The 21,535-nt window shown below is 53.6% G+C and overlaps 5 protein-coding genes across 5 annotated transcripts; 2 read left to right on the forward strand and 3 right to left on the reverse strand.

The window, feature by feature from the left end:
• Positions 1-740: 740 nt before the first annotated feature.
• N7482_010266 (putative nuclear migration protein) lies at positions 741-4,734 on the reverse strand (the record flags this gene model as incomplete). Its single annotated transcript, XM_056692390.1, has 2 exons — positions 741-1,600; positions 1,665-4,734. 2 exons carry the CDS (start codon positions 4,732-4,734, stop codon positions 741-743), a joined length of 3,930 nt encoding a protein of 1,309 aa, XP_056538347.1.
• Positions 4,735-7,983: 3,249 nt separating this feature from the next.
• Positions 7,984-8,778, forward strand: N7482_010267 (haloacid dehalogenase, type II; the record flags this gene model as incomplete). The annotated part of the gene is made up of 1 exon (XM_056692391.1): positions 7,984-8,778. The coding sequence occupies one exon, from the start codon at positions 7,984-7,986 to the stop codon at positions 8,776-8,778; it is 795 nt and encodes a 264-aa protein (XP_056538348.1).
• A 329-nt stretch (positions 8,779-9,107) lies between these two features.
• On the forward strand, positions 9,108-10,222 carry N7482_010268 (glutathione S-transferase family protein; the record flags this gene model as incomplete). The annotated part of the gene is made up of 3 exons (XM_056692392.1): positions 9,108-9,119; positions 9,182-10,063; positions 10,118-10,222. The coding sequence occupies 3 exons, from the start codon at positions 9,108-9,110 to the stop codon at positions 10,220-10,222; spliced, it is 999 nt and encodes a 332-aa protein (XP_056538349.1).
• Positions 10,223-12,407: 2,185 nt separating this feature from the next.
• On the reverse strand, positions 12,408-13,283 carry N7482_010269 (enoyl-CoA hydratase/isomerase family protein; the record flags this gene model as incomplete). The annotated part of the gene is made up of 1 exon (XM_056692393.1): positions 12,408-13,283. The coding sequence occupies one exon, from the start codon at positions 13,281-13,283 to the stop codon at positions 12,408-12,410; it is 876 nt and encodes a 291-aa protein (XP_056538350.1).
• Positions 13,284-19,878: 6,595 nt separating this feature from the next.
• N7482_010270 (GNAT family N-acetyltransferase) lies at positions 19,879-21,171 on the reverse strand (the record flags this gene model as incomplete). Its single annotated transcript, XM_056692394.1, has 1 exon — positions 19,879-21,171. The coding sequence occupies one exon, from the start codon at positions 21,169-21,171 to the stop codon at positions 19,879-19,881; it is 1,293 nt and encodes a 430-aa protein (XP_056538351.1).
• Positions 21,172-21,535: the final 364 nt, after the last annotated feature.

Genomic DNA, 21,535 nt, shown 5'->3' on the forward strand with positions numbered 1-21,535 from the left:
CGGAGGGGCGATCAGGTCGGGGGCTGGCGGACTGGTGGGCATGTCATGTCATGCCAGCCCACACTGTGAGATGGGACTGGGACTTTGGTGGGTGATCGATATTGATGTCGATGTTGGTGTTTCTGGATACGTCTACCTAGAATTGGAGTATCGAGAAGATGTGTTTATACCCGCTTTATACGACCTACTTTCTGCATCTTTACTTTCTACATTTAGGGTGTCTGATATTGGTACTGAGAAGGGAGTGCATACTATTTGCCATAATGGCCTCATATGAGATGGTGGTAAAATGTGTAAAATAATGAAGAGAAAGAAATATTGATCAACTCCAACGCCCCCATAATCCATCGCTACTTCGAATTGGTATCCTTTCGCACAATGGTATCAACATGATCAAAGCAAAAAGAAAGTTCAAAATCAATTGAACAAGAGATATTCAAGGCAAAAAAGAAAAGAAAAGAAAAGAGAAGGGAAGGGAAGGGAAGGGAAGGGGAAAATAGAAATGTTAGGTATGTAGGTCAGAATGGGTGTCAGTGTCAATATCAAGACATAGAAAAATAAAACATATACATGAGCTGCACATGTAAGAAATGTCAAATGTGTCAGTCAAGATGGCGATCAAGAACCGGCGCCCCAGAAGAGAGAGAATAGCAATCGAACTGAATGAGAAGAGGAGAGAAAAGGAGAAAAGGATGAAAAGGAAAGCTGGGAAAAAGGAGCCAGGAAAAGGCCAGCCGACCCTAGAACCCACGGAACGGATCCGACCGAAATGAAAGCTCGCTTTCATCAATAGACGGCGCATCATACTGACTCCACTGACTAGACGCCTTGCGCGCATGTCGCGAGCGCGCGGCCGGCATCGCACGAGGCCGATTAATCTGCTCGGCATGGTGATCAATGAACGCCTCCATGCGCACGGTGCCAACATCAAACATGTTGCTAGCAGCGGTATTCGTCGTGCGCCCGCTCGCCTCAGACATCCGACTAATGCTGCTGCGGCCGCTGCCAACACCCGTTGGCAAGGCGGGCGGCGGGACGGGCGAGAAATAGGGTTCCGAGGAGCCGGTCGTCCCGCTGTGGACGGAGGGCATGGTGCCCTGGCTCGAGAAGCTGCGGATAGCGTGCAGGGCAGGCGGGCGCGGCGCGGTGTTGCTACGCTTGCGGGTGTGCGTGTTGTGGCTTGAGAAGCGGGGCACGTGCGGCGCGTCGGCGGCCATGTTGTCTAGATGGGTGGGAGGAAGCTCCGGGACTGGAGCGCTGGGCAACGAGTGTTTGCCTTTTGGTATGGGGCGTGGCCTGCCCTTTGCAACGCGGATGGAATCGCGGATAGGATTGCGGCGGAGCGTGGCTTGGGATGGGTAGGAGGCCTCTTCTTGCGGAGCAGGGGGGAGAGCAGCGAGGTCTTGCAGGCCCGTGGAGGAATGACTGAGGAAGGAGAGGGCCGTGAGCCAGACGTAGTGGCGTTCGATGGTGAGCGCGGTGAATTTGAGAGCACGCTGTGGTGTCAGGACTAGGATAGAGCGATGGAAAGGGGGTGAGGTGCCGGCGCCCTTCGGTATTGGATTGTCGTCTTTCACGTCTAGGACGGATTGGATGGTGACTAGAAATATGGATGAGCATGATGGCGTTGGGGATATCGAAAATGATAATCAACGGCGACTTACACTTGCGGCCACTCTTACCCAGAAGGGCAAGGCCGCTGGTCGGCTGCTTGCTACTCCACATAATAGCACCCTCGTACGGCGCAAGCCAGACCCATCGCTTATGCCGGACACCACTGTTGGTGATGTTGGCTGATACCTCGTCGGGGTTCTTCCCCTCCCAGTGATCCTTGGACTCGCCCATGCCGAAGGACTTGCGGCGGCGGACGTACTTGAACATCCACTCGCCGACCATGGTTTGCGCAATGGCGTCCACGACACTGGTCGGCTGCACGCCGCCAGTCGAGTCATTCCGCTCATGGTCCCAGGTCATGGATGGCGCGGCGCGGTGCGAGACCCTTTTCTGGCCGCTTCGCTGGTCACGCGGAGCTGTGATATCATCAAAGGGCATAGGCGGCGGGGGGTAGGAGGGGCTATCTAGGGCGAAAGAGGAAGCTGATCGAGCTGGGGAAGAGCGGGTTTCTGGGCGCTCCGGGAGGTCGGAGTTGGACATAGCTGCTGCGGAACGTACCCTGCGCAGGGTTGGTCGTCTCACAATGGTTGCACGGCCTCCGCGGTCGGAGAATTGTCGACCGGCTGAGCGAGTTGGGCTTGGAGGTCCGTCGCTGCCAGTCAGTGGGATCTTTCGAGAGCTGAGGCGGATCGGCACAGGGAAGGGCGGGGCGATACTGGATCCTGCGCTGCCGCTGTCGAGGCTGGGCTCACTGGGGCTGCGGGCACGGGTCTTCTGGTGTGCTGCCGCGCCGCTGGAAATCATGGCCATCTTGCGCATGACCGGCGGGCGGCTGCCGGAGGAAGCGATACTTGCATTTGATCGATAGGTGGCGGCACGAGTACCACGGCCAACGTCAGAGCGTCGAGACTCGGGATCAGACAGATGCTCGTCGATTTCAGGAAGAGGCATCTCGTCGAGACTGGACCTGGACTTCGCATTGACCATCTTGCCACGACGGAGAGTGTATGAAGCAAACGGACGGTTCAGGAGCTCATCGTCGGTGAAAATATCACGCTCCTCTGCGGCAGGATCTTCGTCGTCACTCAGCTGTTCGAACCCAGCAAAGAGACTGCTGGAGCGGAATGGCCGTCGGAGACCAGATGACACCAGATCATCCGAGAGTGGACCGTTGTCGTTATTGCCCGGATAGGCCTGCACAGGATCTGAAGCCAGTGCACGGGGTGGCTTTGCAGGTCGCTCAGCAGTTAAGGGCCGCTGCTCTCGTTTAGAAGAACGCGGAGGAGGTACAGGTGGGCGGTATGGCTGATAAACTGGCTCTTTGATTTCGGATCGGGTTGGTAGATCTGGAATGGCGGAGGGCAAGAGGCTGGCCGGGAGTTTGACAGGACGCTGATCGATGCGGATCTCCTCAGTCTGGATCGCGACCGACCGTCCTTCGACGACGGACCTGAAATTGGCTTGAACAGACACATTCTTGGTCTGCGGCGGGAGAACGACACTATTGCGAGGCGAAGCTGGTTCTGAGCCCGGCGGGTGTATAGCAATCATCGGAATATCCATCTTCTGCGAGGGAATGACGTTGGGCGACAGGATAGCCTTCTCAGCCTCCGATGGCTCAGGCTCGGGGATGGACTCCGTCTGTGTCGAGGCTGATGCCATTTGCACTGGCTTTGCGGCTGCTTCGGTTGGCTTCTGAACAGGCGACTCGGGCACCTTGGGTGTCCACGGGGGACTGGGCAGTTCGCCGATAGTCTGGCAAGAGCTGGACACCATTTCGACCTTGATAGTCAGCGTCGACGAGTCCCTCATCTCAGGCAGTTCTTCGTCAATATCGGCTTGGGCGTTTAGTGTCGCGATTACTGCAGGTATGGGCTCGGCTTCTTCTGCCACAGCCTTCACCTCGGGCGACGACGGAGGGGAGTACTGGATACCGGTGTCGCGATAATCCACACGTGGTCTTTCTACTTTTGCCGGGCTGACCATATCGATGGCACGGAACTCAGCAGCCGTAGGAGACCCGTTGCTTTGCATCGAAAGACCCAGGATTTTCCTCGCCTTTGAAGCAATCGTATGAGATGCCGTCGAATGGACAGACATCGGCCTTTCTTCAGGAAGCGCTCCCGGAGAGGCGGGTGTTTCATCATCATCCGACACGACAAACTCTTCCTCTTCATCAAATGCCAATTCCTGGGCCAAATTCAAACCCGAATCGCCCTTGCCGGGGGCCATGCTCATGACTGAATATCGAACATTGTGATACTCGGCATCATTGTCGTCCTCATCCGTCGTCACGCTGGTCATACTCGTGCGCCGACGGCCCTGGCTGCTCGAAGCGACACTGGCCGTGTCGCTGCCTTTCGCCTTATGCTTGGCGATTTCGTCATTCTCGCTATGCTGCGAGGTAAGCGTGCCAGCTTCCTGCGCCGCTGCGACCTCACTCAAGACCGTTTTCAAACGGCCCTCCACTACGTGGACTTTGCGTTCCAGATTCCGTCGCTCATTGTCCCACGTCTCGCGATCGCGATCCCACAGCATCTGCGTCCGCTCGACCGCGTCTTCGCGGCTGCGAGCTCGTTTCTGAATTTGCTCGAGCTTCCTACGGGCATCATTGATGTTCTCGACTGCTTCGTCCCGCTCGCGGGCCAGCTCCGTCATCGCCGACGACGTCCCGCCCTCCAGCAACTGGATCTGATGCTTCAGGGAGCGCGCCTCTCGGGTAGCCTGGGACAGGTTCTCGCTCAGCGTCTCGCTTTCCGTCCTCGATTCATCCAAACTCTGTTCCAAGGAATCGATTGCTTTTGTTTTGCTCTCCACCTCCCGGCGGAGGTTGAGGATCTCAGAAACAAGCGACGCATGGAGGGTGGGCGTGATTCTGCGGGGGTCGAATGGTGAGAGTGTATCCCCCTCCATGATCTCGTCGTCTAGATCGCTATGTCCGTCGGGTGAGAATGCCGGCGTCGGCAGACCTGGCGGGGAGGAGGGCGGCGCGGGGGACGAGTCTCGACGCCGTCGAGCCGGCCTCGACCTCGATCTCGTCTTGGAGCGAGCTCGGGATGTCGACGGTGCCGAAGAAGGTTGAGCCATGGGGGCAACCGGGGGTTGTAAATCCGTTGTCATCTCGTATTGCGCGTGCAACGGAAGTGTCAAACCATCACCTGGGTATGTTCGTTTCCCTGTGCTGACCAGAGCACGACACGGTCGTGTCCCATTCAATCGACCGTCTACCGTAATTCAATCATGCGTACCAGAAGAAAATTGTCTCGTGTCTCAGGGGTATCGTGCCGCGTCGTTTCGCTGGGAGAAGCCGCGTCTTGCGCAAGGGTGGTTTTTTCTTTCGTTCGCCGACAAACCGCTCGAAAGGAAACAATGCAATTCAACGTTGGCTGCGGTGGAACAATCAGTCAGCCACGTCGTTGCAGCGCGTATGCGGATGCACACCCTGAGCGCGAGGGGAGCCCAGTACAGCCGGTGTTCATATGCACGGAGGTCCCCTTGGTCTACTTACAGGGAAGCAATACAGGATGTCGAAAATCGGGGGGTTGGATCGGGCAGAGAGGTGGCGGAGGGATGCAGATGGATCAGATGTCAACCGGCCCCCTGGGAGATTGGAATGGGGGTATTGGGATATTGGGGGGTAGAGCGGCGTGAGCGGGCTTCGAGAAAGGCCGATCGCGATCGCTCGAGACCGGCGGACAGATGTACGTATGGGGACCACCCAGAGGGAGCACAGGCGCAAGTCCTGACCGGGTCCGTTCTGGAGGGTCGCGATCTGCCACTCGAATTACGAACGAGGCAACGATCTGAGACGCCGACTCGATGCCGACTCGGTCGATTGGACGTAGATGTGACTTCAGACTTCTGCGTAGATCAGCCTTGCGCAGATGTCGGGACCCGGCTGCGAAACGCGCCTTTTTTTTTGGCCGAAAAAACAGAGGTCCAGGGGTGTTTGTTAGGGTTTTTAGGGGGGGGGCATGGGGAAGCTAGACAGCGAAACCCGATTAGCCCAGATGCAAGCTTGCTCCGCTGTGAGCTGCCACCTAAGACACTAACTCATCACAGCATGGCCCCAATTTTCGAGCTCCGGAGCATCAGAAACCATGTGTGCACAACCGCCGCAGCAGGTCCGTTCACAATGGCGATTGGCAATGCAGTCTGACAGCTTGAAACCCTGTCGGCCGTCTACCATGGAAAGCATGCGAAACCCCGGGCGTACCGTAGTTGGCGGGTCTTCTAGAAAGATAGCAGCAAAAGAAAGGAAGATACGAAACCCCCGGACACAAGGATACGTACAAAAGAAAGAAAAGCAAAAAAAAAGCTATTTTGGAAAACGAGAGAGGCGTCGCCGTAATCTCGGCATACGACGGGGCGTCCTCGAATAGGAAAAGAGTCGAGATAGCTTTCCAATTTGCTGTGAGATCGTCCGGACTCCAGCATGGGGAAGGTGTTCGTGACGAAAACCCGGATTCAGGGTTCCACTTGGCCTGGCGATGGGTCCCAAACAACGCGTCCGGCTGTGCAGCTCGAAGCCTTTCCGGATGGACAAGACCTGGCCCGCTCCCCCCCTCCCCTAATTTCCTCCGCGTTCTTTGTCGGTGACTGCGCCTTCGGTGAATTTCGAGGTGGCTATAACCCACGGCGGTGGTCATGCCTACCGTGCGCCATGACCAGGGCCAATGAGAGACACGACAGCGCCATCGTAGAGCACTCACTCCATAGATGAATCGAATATATTGGCCAGCGTCCTCGAAGCGGATAAGAAGGACTGGCTAGCGCGTTTGGAAGTAACCGTTCCCCTGTTCGGGCGTTGGCCAGTCCGCCCTAGCGTAAAGTTCGCCTGCGCTGATCGTCGTAGGTAATTTCGTTCACTGGGAGCCCATGGCCCGTGGCCTGACACCGTGTTTCAGGTCCATCACGCTGCATCCGATCTCCTTGGATGTCTGGACGTGCTCTGATGCCCCAGACTTCGTACGTTTATACCTCCATATCTTCTTGCTGCCGTTTTTCCCGGCGGAGGGTCCGCAAGGCGCCCGTTCCAGCACTATCCAAAGGGGGGACGAGAACGGAGTGGCCGGTCCGCGAGCTCCATCCGAGGTCTCCACCACCAGAGCTCGACAGTTCCACCCGAATAGGAGCCGAACTTTTGCACTGTTGATTTGCCCTGCCCCTGGACCAAAGTCCGGGACGCATGCTGAGGTCATCCACAGGCGCGGTCTAGCAAGCGTTCTGGGTGCTATGCCCATGCAGTAGCACTCCGTACGTACGGAGGAGTTGGTGCACTTCCTAGCTGCAACATTGCACCTTTGCTCGGGCGCATTCCCCGACCTGGACACCACTGCCGGTCGCACAGCCGCAGTCGCAGATGTTGAGCGCGGCTCAAAAAAAAAAAAAAAAAAAAGGATTCAACAGTAGCCAATCAGCCACGCCGCTTGGGAGTTTATTGGCAATAAATTCTTAGTGGTCGTGCTTAGCTTTAGCACCGCACTAGGGCTCCTGTCAAGAAAAGAAACTCGCGGATTGACTCTGCATGGGACCGAATGACGAGTCGCCGCTGCCAATCGACCTGTCAACGGCCCGTATCTCGGTTGCGCCCCTCACGGCCCCCGTGGGTCGAGGTCGCAAATTGTTCACGGAGATGATCCCTCCTTATGGCCGGTGTGGTTCCGGTGCTAGTTCCATTGCTAATGCGACTAGCAGTGACTGAATCCTAGCTTTTGCAGATATGGGGAGTGGAGGGGATGGGGAGAGTGTTGAATGGAAGTTTGATGAGAAGAGAGCAGGAGAAGGCAGGGGAGGAATGCCTGGTAGTCGCCAACTCCGTCGCATTCTTCGATGCCTAGCATGAAAGGTCACGACTGTAGGTAATCATAGAGTACCCAACAGTACTCAATTGACACTCGCACTCCTGTCAGGCGAGTCGACTCCCAACAGATTCAACGTAGCCCCGGTTACATCACCTACTCCTTTCTTACACTTTCTTACACAGGTCTATCCCACGAGCCAGGATGACGCCCTATTCGGTACACGTCTCAGCCTCCCGTACTGATAATACTATATACTTTTCGATGTATCACCCATGCCATGTGAGTCAATCCGACTTTCTCGCCTCGGCCCGGCAGGCAAAACTATCAGCCTGATGGACGCGGGGAAATGGTCGCCCATGACTCAGCGGCGTTTCGCCATATGGACCTTTCAATGCAAACCACGTCCTGCATGGGAGTATCAATTCATTCGATCCTAGCTGTGTTTTGAACAGCCTCCGCCAGATCTCAACAACGCGGGGACGGCCTCGAAATTCCGAACGCGACTATATTGCGGGGAAGCCCCGGGACGACCCTCCAGCTCGCCGATCCAACCCATCTCCCCGCCATGCCAGACACTCCGCAGGCTTTATTTTTCGACACGTTCGGCACAGTCGTCGAATGGCGATCCTGCGTGACCAGCGCGCTGACCACCATCGCTCAGCAAGTCCTGCGCGATCCACACAGGGATATCCCAACCGACGTGCGCCAGCGCGCATCAGCGCTCGACGAGTCGGACTGGCTCGGGGTCGCCGAAGATTGGCGGCGGTCTTACGGCGTGTTCACCCGCACTTTTGATGCATCCAAGCCCTTCATATCGGTTGATCAGCACCATCATACCGCACTGCAAGATCTTCTTCGGCAGCGGGGGATTCGGGACTTGTTCAGCGATGACGAGCTGTGGGAGCTGACGCTCGCCTGGCACCGGCTGGATCCATGGCCGGACAGTGCGCGCGGGCTCGGTCTGCTGAACAGCCGATTCACCACATCGACCCTGTCGAATGGCAATGTCTCGCTGCTGCAGGATCTCAAGGAGCATGGATCCCTGCCCTTTGCCCACCTGGTCAGCTCCGAGAACTTCGGCGCGTACAAGCCTTCGCCGAAGGTATATCTGGGTGCGGCTAAGCTACTGGGGCTTGACCCGTCGCAGTGTGTCTTGGTTGCCGCGCATCTCAATGACTTGGAAGCGGCCAAGAGCTGCGGGTTCCAGACTGTCTATGTAGAGCGGGAGAAGGAGGAGGCACGGTCGCCCGAGCAGGTGGCGCAGGCCAAGAAGGAAGGGTTTGTGGATATGTGGGTGGATCTGAATACAGGGGGGTTTATCGAAGTGGCTCGGCGGTTCGGCATTGAGGAACGGCCGTGAGTTTGTATCGCAGCCGGTAGAATACTTCATGTATAGCCGCAATTCTTCGCTGTTTGAGGAATCTGCGGGTCCTTGTGACTTGATTATGCGATAACGCAGTAAGTCGGTGCCGCATTTGTCAGCTCCCCGACAGCCGACGGAACTTAGCTTGGAACTACATTGAATGCAGTCGCAAGCAAGTAGGAGCTATTATTGATACTTTTATAATTGTTTTCGTCGGAACTGAGTCCCAGACATATCCTGCTTCCACTTCTCCCGGAATCTCTTTTTGAAAGCTCGGCGCTGATCTCTAATTTCCGACAAACTTCTATGAGATCATCGACGCAACCATGACTGACCAAGTGAGTGCTATCAGAGACTCTGCCTCTTGCAGAAGGTTTGATCAATCAACTTACTTTCACAGAACACGAAAATCTACAAACATGCCGATTCTGACGGCCACTTTCGGCGCAAAGACTCGTCCTTCCGCTCCTGGATCTCGCGTGATCCATCAGCCGAATTCCCCGCCGAAAAGGACCGCTACGTGCTATACATCAACTACGGCTGCCCCTGGGCGCATCGTGCCAATCTCGTACGCACTCTGAAAGGTCTACAAGATGTCATCCAGATGGCAGTGCTAGACCCGGAGCTCGGGCCGAACGGATGGTTCTTCTCTGGGCGTAATGGATCCGACGACAAGGATCCGCTATACGGATTCACATACCTCAAAGAGCTGTACTTGAAAGCAGACCCGATGTACGAAGGACGATATACGGTGCCCACGCTGTGGGATAAGAAGAAAAAGACGATCGTCAATAACGAGAGCAGCGAGGTGATTCGCATGATGTACTCCGAGTTTGACGAGTTCTTACCCGAGGCCCTGCGCGAGGTGAATCAGCCCGGAGGTGGATTCTATCCGAAGAACCTGCGGGGTGAGATTGACGAGATGAACGCGTGGGTGTACCCTTTGATCAACAACGGCGTTTACAAGACAGGATTTGCCACTACGCAGGCTGCATACGAGGAGAATCTCTATCCATTGTTTGAGGCGCTGGATCGCGTCGAAGCTCATCTGGGTCACTCTGCGCACCAGCCATTCCTCTTTGGGGAACATATCACCGAGGCTGATATTCGCCTATACACGACTATTGCCCGCTTTGACGTGGCGTATTATCTAATCTTCAAATGCAACCTGAAGATGATCAGACATGACTATCCTCGAATTGACCACTGGTATCGCACACTCTACTATGACGAGTCAGAGCTCACTCGAGGAGCGTTTAATAAGACGACCTACTTTGGCATTGTAAGAGCAATGTCCCCAAATCGAGTTGAATGGCCAGGAGCTAACGGACTGTAGTACAAATTTGGGTATTGCGCTGCGCTTGGTAGAAAGACTGGCAATGACCAATTGGTAGTTCCAGCTGGGCCTAGTCCTGATATTTTGCCACCGGAGAAGGAATAAGGGAAAGATACCGTGCGATTTCGACGCGGGTACTTCTAAGGTTGAGCAGGTACTCAAGCAGGATCTGATACTTGCAAAATTATGGACGCTGGCGACTAGCAAGCTGGGGCCGACTGTGCCTAAATTAGTATGCATGCAGATTTGAGAATTGGCCTGTAGAAAGTGTCGAGAATTTGGTCTTGCCTAGTAGGCAAGCTAGGGAAGCCAAGGGAAGCTAGAGCCCCGGGAAATCACCTACTAATTGTTTCGAGGAATATACACCTACCAGAAAAGCGGTTGTCTAGGAATTATGGACCTCCATATAATCATGCCCAGACCTCTGTAGTATTCCTCTATGGTATAAGCTATATCCCTGAAGACCGAAAGAGTGAGAAAAGCCTGCGAAAATTCAATTTTATGTCACTCCGGTCCTAGAAAGCACATCAACCTGGTCAAGCTCAGGGAGCGTGGTATATTAGGTTCATCGAAAGCGCTCAGATTGAGTATGAAAACCTCGGACACATCATTGACTAGCTTCAGAAACTCTCTTGGAGCTCCCTTAGCCTGTTCTTGGGTTCCATCTGAGAGAGGTGACGAGGCGACGCAGCAGCCCCCTGCGGCTTATCTTACTAGAAAGCAACACATGTAGGGCGACCATTTGGTGTCCCGGAATAGAAATATATAGATACAGTGAGCCCACTTTATATATCATTTACAATGGATACCTTATATATCCGGCTTGATCTTCTCTTACTTAGGGAATGGAGAATCCCAGTTCCGCGCTAAACCAAGTCGGATCTCTACATAATACATGCTCATCAAGCTTAACGCATGGCCAGCGAGACTTCCATCGGACTACTATAACAGCATGAGGAAGGAGGAAGGTGCTGATCGGCGGAAGGGCTTAGCGCTGAGATATGAAGCTCCAAGATGAGCTTGATAATAAGCGGGGATTTTTCCTTAGTCCTCCGAGCACGGATGATCAGATAACTCGAAGCTTGCGGCCCACGGTTCAGCGGTCTGAACCCGGGCGCCACAAACGCGAATTCAGCTTTGTAACGAGAAAAGATACTTCGAACGGATACAGAAAGGTGGCTTCGGAGCAGATGCCCAGGTCGACGCCATACCGTGTACGGCTCACCCACCTGAACCAAAATTGGAAACCTGCGATCGTGATTTGGTGAAGAAGTTTGGTACACGTGCCGATCGCACCTCGCCAAGATGAGCGGTGGGGCTGGTATAAGCTTGTACGCGCTAAGTCTAATTGTGACCGTATTACCACAAGCATGTCTCCGTTTCGGTATTCCTGTCGTTTGAATTACGTTGTCCAGAATGTTCGTGTAGTGGACCTTACCACTTCCACGGACAACGCGGCGTACTAACTACTTCGACAGAAGTGACGATGATCATTACTTTGTCAGTATCCGTTTGAGACAAGTTCAATACCTTTTGATCGGCATGTTCTCGGCTGCCCGAGAGGAAAGCCAAGTTGAAGAAAGACTCCTTGGCGAAACTCAACAGGCGAACTTGAGATAGAAAATAATCACTCCATGCCAAGAGCCGAACATGCGGTATATGCTGGCTTACTTACCGCATACGCCCCCCTTCCCTTGGCGACTTTGTTGGAGATTTGGACGATCTGATAAGGGCCTTTGATAGCTGGGGCTTCAGAACGCGTATCCGGTTAACGCTTACCCGGACTGAAATTCTGATTTATTCGGCGCGCAATATGTGCAGTGATTTTTGAAGATCAGGTGCATGAGTGAGCGCTCCATTATGTCTGCAGGTCAGATTGTAATTTTTCTGCATAGAAAGAGGATCTAGTATGATCGGGAAGCTCAGTTGCAGATGGTAGTGGTGCAGATCTCTATCTGAGCCTGTAATACTGACAGAGAATTGGTCTTACAATGCAATGGGCTCTCTTACATCGCCGATGCCATTGTACTGACTGCATCGAGAGCTCCAGGCTCTGGAAATTTTGCCGTGCTGGGCGCGTTATCAGCGTCGCAACCACAAGCTATTTGAGACTCGTATTTTCTGGAAACCCAAAGATCATCATTTGCTCGTTTCAAGCGCTAAAATGAGGTGAGCCTTAATTATGCTGAATCAACGGTAGGACAAAAGTGATTGGATGGATATGGAGCAATAATTGTCCTATATCAAGTAGCTATTAAATAGCTACTGCACCATGTTCGATTCAAAACAATTACAGCTTGCTGTCAACCCATTTCGGTGCTCTCTTTTCAGCAAAAGCCTGTAGACCTTCTCGCAGATTCTCACCCTCGTTCAATGCAGGCTCCCAGTTCTCACTCAATAGGCGAGCTCCATTTTCAGCACTTCCATCTTCCCACCCACTTAGGATACCTGCTCGGCTGATAATCACGCTGTCGGGGCTGTTTTCGATGATACTCGCGGCATACTCTAATGCAGATTTCACAACTGGCCTGTCTAGCACATCACCATCAGACGGACCATCCTCTGTCACAGCATTAATCAATCCCCACTCCTTCGCCTCCGCGGCAGTAATTGTCTTCCCCGTGAGTGCCAACTCTGTTGCTCTCGGACGTCCAATGGTGCGTGCAAGCCTTGGAAGAGAGCCCGCCATTGCAACAACACCCCGCTTAGCCTCAGGGAGCGCAAAGCGCGCGCTCTTAGCAGCAACTACAAGGTCCAAATTAGAGACAATCTCCATTCCCCCACCGAAGGCAAGCCCATTGACTGCTGCAATAACAGGCTTTTTGCCGTGTCGTCGGGAAAGCGCACCAAACCCAGAGCGAGGCATCATCTGTTGACCGGCGTGTTCTCCATTCACGCGCCGAGCGGTAGACTGGTTCCACTCCTTCAGATCCATGCCAGCGCAAAAGGCGCGGCCAGCGCCGGTGACGATGGCGCAGCGGAGCGATGGCTCGCTGTCGTACCAGGAGAAGAGTGACTCGAGGTCGTATTGTGCGGCACTGGTCATTGCGTTGAGTGCCTGGGGCCGATTGAACACAACCAGCATGACGTGAGGAGCTGGGAATGAGACAGCTGCGTAAGATTGCGGAGGCGGCTGCCGCTTGAATCCTTGGGATTTCATGGCCATTGGTGCGAATGGCCTCGTCAGTTTTGTAGTATGCGCTGAACAACCGCTATGGCTTGGTGATGATATTGCTGAACTGCCAGTGAGATGCAGGGCCGGACAAGAGCTTCATATCACTGAGAGGCACACACAGAATTTATCGAGGTGCGGAAAATGTACTCGTCTTCCGAAGATTAAACCTATCTGTCAGCACATGAAGGGATAACTTACCGCTAGCAACTGATTCGTTGCTGATGGGTCCACATTCGTTTAGCATTTCTTATGTAATTAGTCTACGGGACAGCAAAGAGAGCCTTGCTGTAGCTGAGTAACGGAGACACAGCGAATAGCGGTGTGTCTCAGGGGCTATTTTAGCAGGGCTGTTGCCCCCTGTTTTTCTGTTGAATCAATCAATCTTATGCATCCCAATTGATTCCGCTTGATGTCATTCGTCTCTCTGCATACTAGGCTATACAGTATCAGCTTGCTGTGACAGTTATGAGCCCGATAGCCCGTTGATATCACCAAGAAAGACACGCATCAATTCGCCTGGATCTTTCTGTCAACGTGAGCTTCCTGAATCAGCCCTGTATAGCCACCCAGCGGTGGTTCAACCAACACCGAAGGACTGCAGGTCCCGCTCGAAGACCCTGCAAAACAGCCTGATTTGTATGCGAAAATGACGTCTTTCGAGATGACTCAAGCGTTACACGGAAACCCCTACGACCAACGGCTCCGGTCGGAGGCTCAGTGGCGAGTCTGGATCAGCCATATCGAGTCAGCCGCGACAGCCCTGAAGGTGTGGGGATATCTCGACCCTGATGTCAAAGATGAAGATATCAGGAAGCCACCCGTTGAGCCAAGAGACACCTTTCCCCGACCAGACGAGGTCAAAGCTGGTGTAACCAATGCGATGGAGCTGGATGATGCCGACTACACCAGATACACCCGCCTTGTTGCCCTGTTCGAAAAGGAGAGAGCGTTTTGCCATGCTATCCACAAGAGCCTAGCCGATATGAACTCTCACGTCTTGGTGATGACCCATCCTGAGAAGCAAAGCTTGCTGGCCGATAGGAAAACTGCGAGGGAGAAGTTGATGAAATTAGCCCAGGAATTCAAGCCAAAGGGGGCTACCAGGGTGCAACACCTCAGAAACGCATGGAAGCAGCAAGCAACCACTCCATTCAGCAAGGCCTCGGTGTCGATGGCTAAATGGCTGACGGACTGGTCAAACCTGTATGATGAAGCGTATGCAGCGAAAGTGCCTGATGTCTGGCGCTGTTCCTGCGTTACCGAACACCCTGGGGACGCCTTCGCCATCAGAGACTTCCTCCAGGTTATCCCTAGCCAAGACAACTTCTTCATTAATCAGTATAAGGCTAAACTGGACGGTGGGGAGAAGCTGAAGTTCCAGGACGTTCTCTCGGAGTATCGGACTCACCGGGACACTCAGGATTACAGCAAGAAAGGCCTAACAGGCGCTGTGGCCTTCGCAGCGACGCTGTACGGCCATCAACAGCCTGAGCAAGGGCAGTCCTCGAATCAGAAGAAGCAACGCTGCGTGTGCGGCAACCCAAGACATCAATGGAAGGACTGCTTTCACATCAACGTGGCTAAGAGGCCGCCGGGCTGGAAGCAATATGAGGCCACTCGCAAGAAGGTCGAGGACGGCATCAAGAAGCTGAGCCTCGCTGATCAGCAAGAAATAGCTAAGCTGATGAGCCCCGGAGCCTCATCCTCATCTAAGATAGTCGGTCAGACAGCTCAGCTGGCTATCACCGATGGAGATGATGGCTTTGGTGATATGCCGACCGAAACGATGAACTTCTTCTCTGAAGACGACCCAATATGTTCCTTCACCCTCGATATTACCCCAGCCGTGTGTAACGCCGCCCTATCCCATCCACTCGAAAACAGCTGGATCATTGACTCGGGAGCCAATATCCACATTTGTAACCGTCTGGATCGTTTCGTGGGAGGTCTGAAGGAAGAACGCCGTATGGTCACACTCGGTAGTGGTAAAGTGGCTGCTCAGGGCAAGGGAACTGCCAAAATTATCGTTGAAGACCCTACTGGCAAGATCTTATGGGCAACCTTACCAGATGTGTAGTATATCCCAGGCTTCAAAACCAATATCCTGTCAGTGTCAGAGATCGCGAAGAACGGCTTCTTCTTCAATAGCCGCTTCCCAGCCATCACCAGGGATGACAAGCCAATAGCGGTATGCGTCAGGAAGTTTGGGCTCTATCTTCTGGAGCATCACCAGGATAATAGGCCTGTCCCAGCAGCGAATGGCCCTCCAGTAGCCTTTTCCACACTCAAGACCTCTCAGAAACCACTGGTATCCGTTGCATCACCGCAGATGTGGCATCGCAGGCTTAGCCATATCTATGACCGACGTGTTGAGGCACTCGCAAAGATGGTTGACGGCATGGTTATCAGGGGAGAATTCAAGGATGACGCTCAATGTAACCCTGAACGATGTGCAGTCTGTCAGCAAGCGAAGGCAAAGAAGCAGATCTCTCGGAGGTCAGCAGCAAGAGCAAAGATCCACGGCAAGTTTGGAAAGCTTCATTTTGACCTGTTGCAGCTAGAGGAAGCTTACAACGGTCACAAATGGGTCTCTCACCTGTTTATCGAGGGTATTCGCCTCCATATGGCCCAGACCCACGAGAAAAAGAGTGGATGTGTCGATGCCATCATCAGCTTCATTGCCATCTGTCGAAATCAGCTTGGTATGGATATCAAGGTCTTCAAGAGCGACAACGAACAGACCCTAGGCTATACCTTCCGCCTGTACTGCGCCAGGGAGGGTATCTTGATGGAATTCAGCGTCGTCGGAACACCTAAACAGAACGGCTTCATCGAGAGAGCAGGAGGTGTTATTATCATCATCGCCAGAGCTCTCATCATCGATGCAGGCTTACCGAAGAATCTTTGGCCAGAAGCAGTGAATACAGCGGTCTATTTGATCAACAGAACGCCCACAACACTACCAGACGGCCAAGAGATCATCCCATGGATTGAAGCTATTCGGAAACCTCATCACCAACAGAATGAACTGCGTCTTAACCTAGCACATCTCCGGGTTTATGGCTGCAGAGCGTACGTGCGCCGTCAAGGGATTCCCCAGAAAGACAAGATGGCGCCACGCGCAGAGATAGGGTATTTGGTCGGTTATGTTGCATCGAATATCTGGAAGGTGTGGTTTCCACACCTTGATGCTGTTAGAGCAGTCAGAGACGTCGAATTCGATGAGAACGCACGATTCAGCCCGAAGGAAACAGAGAGACCACCGCCAGCCGACATCCTCGAGACGATGCCATGGACGGTGGGACACAACGCCACAGAGATGCCTGTTACCGTCGATGAGGGCCTCGAGATGACCCTTACGACACCAGAAAGGCACACAGAAAGGCCACAACGGCAAGAAGAAAGGAGAGAAGAAGAGCAGAGCTCTACGAAAGAATCCGCATCAAATTCCCTGGTTCCAGCGATGATGACACCGTCGCCGACTCCCTCTCGCCAGTCAACTCCGGCGACAGTGCCAGAGAGGTCATCAACAGTCCCAGGAAGCTTTCCAATAGAGCCATTGCCACTCTCAACATCTCCAGCAATACCAGAAACCTCAAACCGCCTCGAAGCTGAGGGGGTGGGAGGGCCTAATAAGCAGCTTCTCGGAGAGCTCAGACAGGCATCAGAATCACCAGAAGCATCAGATCCACCACCGTCAGGATACCGTGAGTATGGATCTCTTGCACCGAATGACATCAGCGCATCGCTCTCGGAAAGCAACATCATCGAGGGTAAACGTAAGCGCAGGAGGGCTTATTTCGCATCGGTAAACGATCCAGAGGACTATCATGAAGGCATTCTGTTAGCGTTTTCTGCAGAGATGAGCTCGCCACAGACCTACTAACGCCCTCACCGGGACGACCTGCCACCAGAGCCAAAGAACTGGGCAGAGATGATGCGTCACCCGCACAGAGATGGCTTCGTCGAAGCAGCTTCGCAGGAAGTCAAAACACTAGAGAGAAAGGGCACCTATGAAGAAGTCAACCGGCCGACAGACAAGGGCATTCAGGTCTTGCCGTTGACATGGGTGTTTACATACAAATTCGACAGCGACGGCCTGTTGATCAAATACAAAGCGAGGATATGCGTGAGGGGAGACCTTCAGAAGATGTTAACGGATGAGAAATATTCAGCGACGCTGGCCGTGCGAACTGCCAGGGCTATCTTCGCTCTCGCAGCAGCCTTTGACCTCGACACCGCTCAATACGACGCTGTCAATGCATTTCTCAACAGCCAGATTGATGAGGAAGTGTATGTGGAACTGCCTCCTGGCCTTTACCCTCCGGGACGAAGACTGAGGTGCTGGAAGCTCTTGAGAGCCCTATACGGCCTACGGAAATCACCGAGGCTCTGGCAGCAGGAAGCGTCAAGAGTTCTGACAGCGTTGGGCTTCAACGTTGTTCATGAGGATATTTGCCTGTTCACCACAGATGGCATCATCATCATCTTTTACGTTGACGATATCCTCATCTTCAACCATCCTTCAATGCGTCAAGAGGCTGCGAATGTGGCCAAAAGCCTCAACCAGACCTGGGAGCTTCGCTCGATGGGCGAAGCGCAGTGGTTCTTGGGCATCCGCATCGTGAGAGATCGTCAACAGGGCAAATTATGGCTATGTCAAGATGCCTATATCGCCACGATGGCTACCAAATATCATTTAACCACTGAAAGACAGCTTGAAGTCCCTCCTGTCAGCATAGCTAACCTTCAACCTTATAGTGGAACGGCTACCGACGAGCGAAGGCATGAATTCTCAGCCAAGGTCGGTTCCGCACAGTATGCCACCACGATTACCCGGCCAGACGCAGCGAAGGCCACCTCACATCTCGCTCAGTTCCTGTCGAACCCTTCCCCTGAACACGTCAACGGAATCAACCTGGTTATCGCTTACCTGTATCACACACGGACGAGAGCCATCTGCTATCGAAAGCTTCCTGATTCGCTACAGCAGACCGTGCAGTTCTTCAGCGACGCATCGTATGGGGACAACCACGATCGGAAGAGCTCATCGGGCTACATCAGTTTAATATTCGGAGGACCGGTGGATTGGAAGGCCACGAAGCAGAAGACTGTGACAACGAGCACCACTGAGGCGGAATTGCTGGCAATGTCAGACGCTGGCAAGTCTCTATGCATGTGGAATCGTCTGTTCGCGGCTATTATGTTCGTTCCTGGTCACCCTATCGTCCTGCAATGTGATAACCAGCAGACTATCAACCTGTTGACGGCCGAATCACCTCAACTGCGCACGAAGCTCCGACACATTGACATCCACCAGCACTGGTTGCGGCAGGAGGTTCAAGCCAAACGCATACCGGTGCAGTGGGTCAAAACGTCGGATATGGCAGCAGACGGCCTCACGAAGCTATTGCCTCGCCAGAGGCATGCCGAATTTGTCAGGCAGCTGGGGATGGAAGATATTGGACAGCTATTGGAAGGTGAAATCAATGCCTAAGGACGTCAGATGAAATGGTGCAGCAAATTGCCCACAGCCATTTTGCTGAGGGGGTGTGTCAGCACATGAAGGGATAACTTACCGCTAGCAACTGATTCGTTGCTGATGGGTCCACATTCGTTTAGCATTTCTTATGTAATTAGTCTACGGGACAGCAAAGAGAGCCTTGCTGTAGCTGAGTAACGGAGACACAGCGAATAGCGGTGTGTCTCAGGGGCTATTTTAGCAGGGCTGTTGCCCCCTGTTTTTCTGTTGAATCAATCAATCTTATGCATCCCAATTGATTCCGCTTGATGTCATTCGTCTCTCTGCATACTAGGCTATACAGTATCAGCTTGCTGTGACACTATCCTACCCCCCCGTGGAAGTAATTGAGATTCAGCCAGGCTCCTCGGACGGTGGGTAGTGGGGTAATTTACACCTGGTTATTACATACATACAGCACTCAGTACAGTACATACACCGGCAGTGGCGGTACGGGCGCATTTACGAAAACGCACGGCTAGATAATCTGATTAATCTGATAAAAGTCTTATTTTTATCAGATTAAAACTCAACCCGAAGCCATCTGGATAACACGGTCATTTCCTGGCCAATAGACCCACACCAGGCCTAATTGCGCCCTAATCCACAATTGGTCTCATTCAAAAGCGGATTCAAGTTCAAGGAGGTGGGTCTCTCATTCGAGGGAAAGATTTTCCGCGATTTTTCTTATCCCTTCTATGCCAACGGGGTTCCGGCTCGGCCTGCAGCTTACATGCAGATGGATATTACCGCAAGTTATTAATGCCAGGTGCGGCATGCCAATTGTTTCAGGCGCTCCGGACATGTGCGTGGACCAGACTGCGTAGTCGAGTGGGTACACTGCACCCAAGCTTATACGAAAGGCTTCACAAAATTAGAGGAACCCGGGAAATACGCAATACCACGGCGTAATAAATGCAAGACAGCCGCATGGCGAAAAAAGTATCCGGCGCAGCGTTCCACCTATAAGCATCCCTACTCTCAAACTTCAAATGGAATTGACCTAGTAAATATTAAGACAGATGTATTCATTCAATCGCATTCCAAACCGCTGATCATAAGCAATTATAACCGCGGCTTAAAAGCCAACCCCGTCCCTGCAATATGCGGCGTCCCCTGATCGAACGGACAAAGCTGGAAGAATCGCTCCCTCGTAACCTTAACGAGACTTGCCCTCTTATGCGGCAAATCCAGCAATTGATCCTGATGCAAGCCAAAAGTGTAATCATACATATGTACCTTATCATTCGTCGACATGGGCTCCCCAATAACATTCTCGGTGCGATGATCATCTAAGAAACAATAATGGATCATACTTGGCCACCACGCCATGACACGGTGCGGGCCGCGGAACGCATCATTGCCCACAAGCGTGTGACGACCGCGGTCAAAATCGCTGCTGGCATAGTGCGCGCCGATGTTATCCTCCTTCGCCCAGAAGATCTCGTAGTAGGAGAATATCGTGTCGTTGAAGCGGCCCAGCACGGTCAGCGTGTGGGGGTCCTCGTCCTGCCGCTGCAGGTACTTGCGGTGCTCGTCGAGGGAGCCGGTTTCCTGCCAGCCCTTTGCGACGCGTGGATCATTCTGCCACGTGTGGAACAGGTTGAGGTGCGCGGGGTTGCGGTAGTCTAGCGCAATGAGGGAGAAGTGCTCGTCCAGGAAAGGGATGTACCGACTGTAGACGACCGAGCCGGGCGTGGGCTTGGGATGACGCCGTGGGTGACGGCGGTACATGGTCTCCGTAGAGGTCATGCTGTAGTCGAGCAGCGGGACGGCGGCGCCGGTGCTCCAGCTGGGCAGCCAGATGGGCTGTGCGCCTAGGGGAGAGGCACAGCCTTGCCAGAAGGCGCTGCGCAGGATGAGGAGCTCGTTGGGGGTGGGCTGGTATTTTGTGCTGCTGCTGACGGGTAGCGGGTGGTCGGTTGCTACCATCGACAGGCGGAGGGCATGCGCCAAAGCGTCAGCGTTGGGACCCCGGAGCTGCAGACGGAATGTCTCGATCTGCTCTTTCACGGTGAAGGTGGCGTAGAGGAACAGCCACACCTGGCCGACTGTTGGTGCGGAAGAGCCCTTCCATGTGCAGATCGAAGTTGGACTGCGCTGGGCGCGGGCCCAAGCTGTGTTGTTGGAGTCCGGAACCGCCGTGTCAGGGTTCACGGGCTGAAGTGTGCTGAAGAAGAGCTGATCATTCTGCAGCTCTTGGGGAAACGGCTGGGCTTCACCCTCGCTAGACTTGCGTATTTGGAGGAGCTGATTCCCATTCTGAACCTTGCCGGAGGGCAGCAGGTGGTATGTCGTCAAATATGGATGCGGCAGGCGAATCCGGATAGGCGCCAATTGCTGAGAAGGCGATGCCATTTTGGAGATGTGTAAGGGTGCAAAGTTAAGTTTGTGAAGCTACTCGCGAGGATTGTCTTGGCCAGCGTTATAGCCAAAAAAAAGAACTGCGGCTTGAGCCGAATGCTCAGATCTAGGCTCAAGTCCCGGAACGCTCCGTGGGGCAGCGCCAGCCGACTTCGCAAGCAATGTTCCATTCTATTGCGCGTTGCTGACACAAATCTCAGGATTTCCATACCCATGTGGGCCTACAGCCTTTCACTAAGCGGAGTAGCACGACGAGCGGCAGTTCGTGGCGTTGATCATCACTCGGACCTACCGCGGAGGGGAATAGGGCCTTGGCTGAAACCATCTGATATGGAGCCCGGAAGGGAGTACAGTGAGA

This window comes from Penicillium canariense, assembly GCF_028826845.1.
Source record: "Penicillium canariense strain IBT 26290 chromosome Unknown utg000008l_segment0_segment0, whole genome shotgun sequence".
Classification (NCBI taxonomy): domain Eukaryota; kingdom Fungi; phylum Ascomycota; class Eurotiomycetes; order Eurotiales; family Aspergillaceae; genus Penicillium; species Penicillium canariense.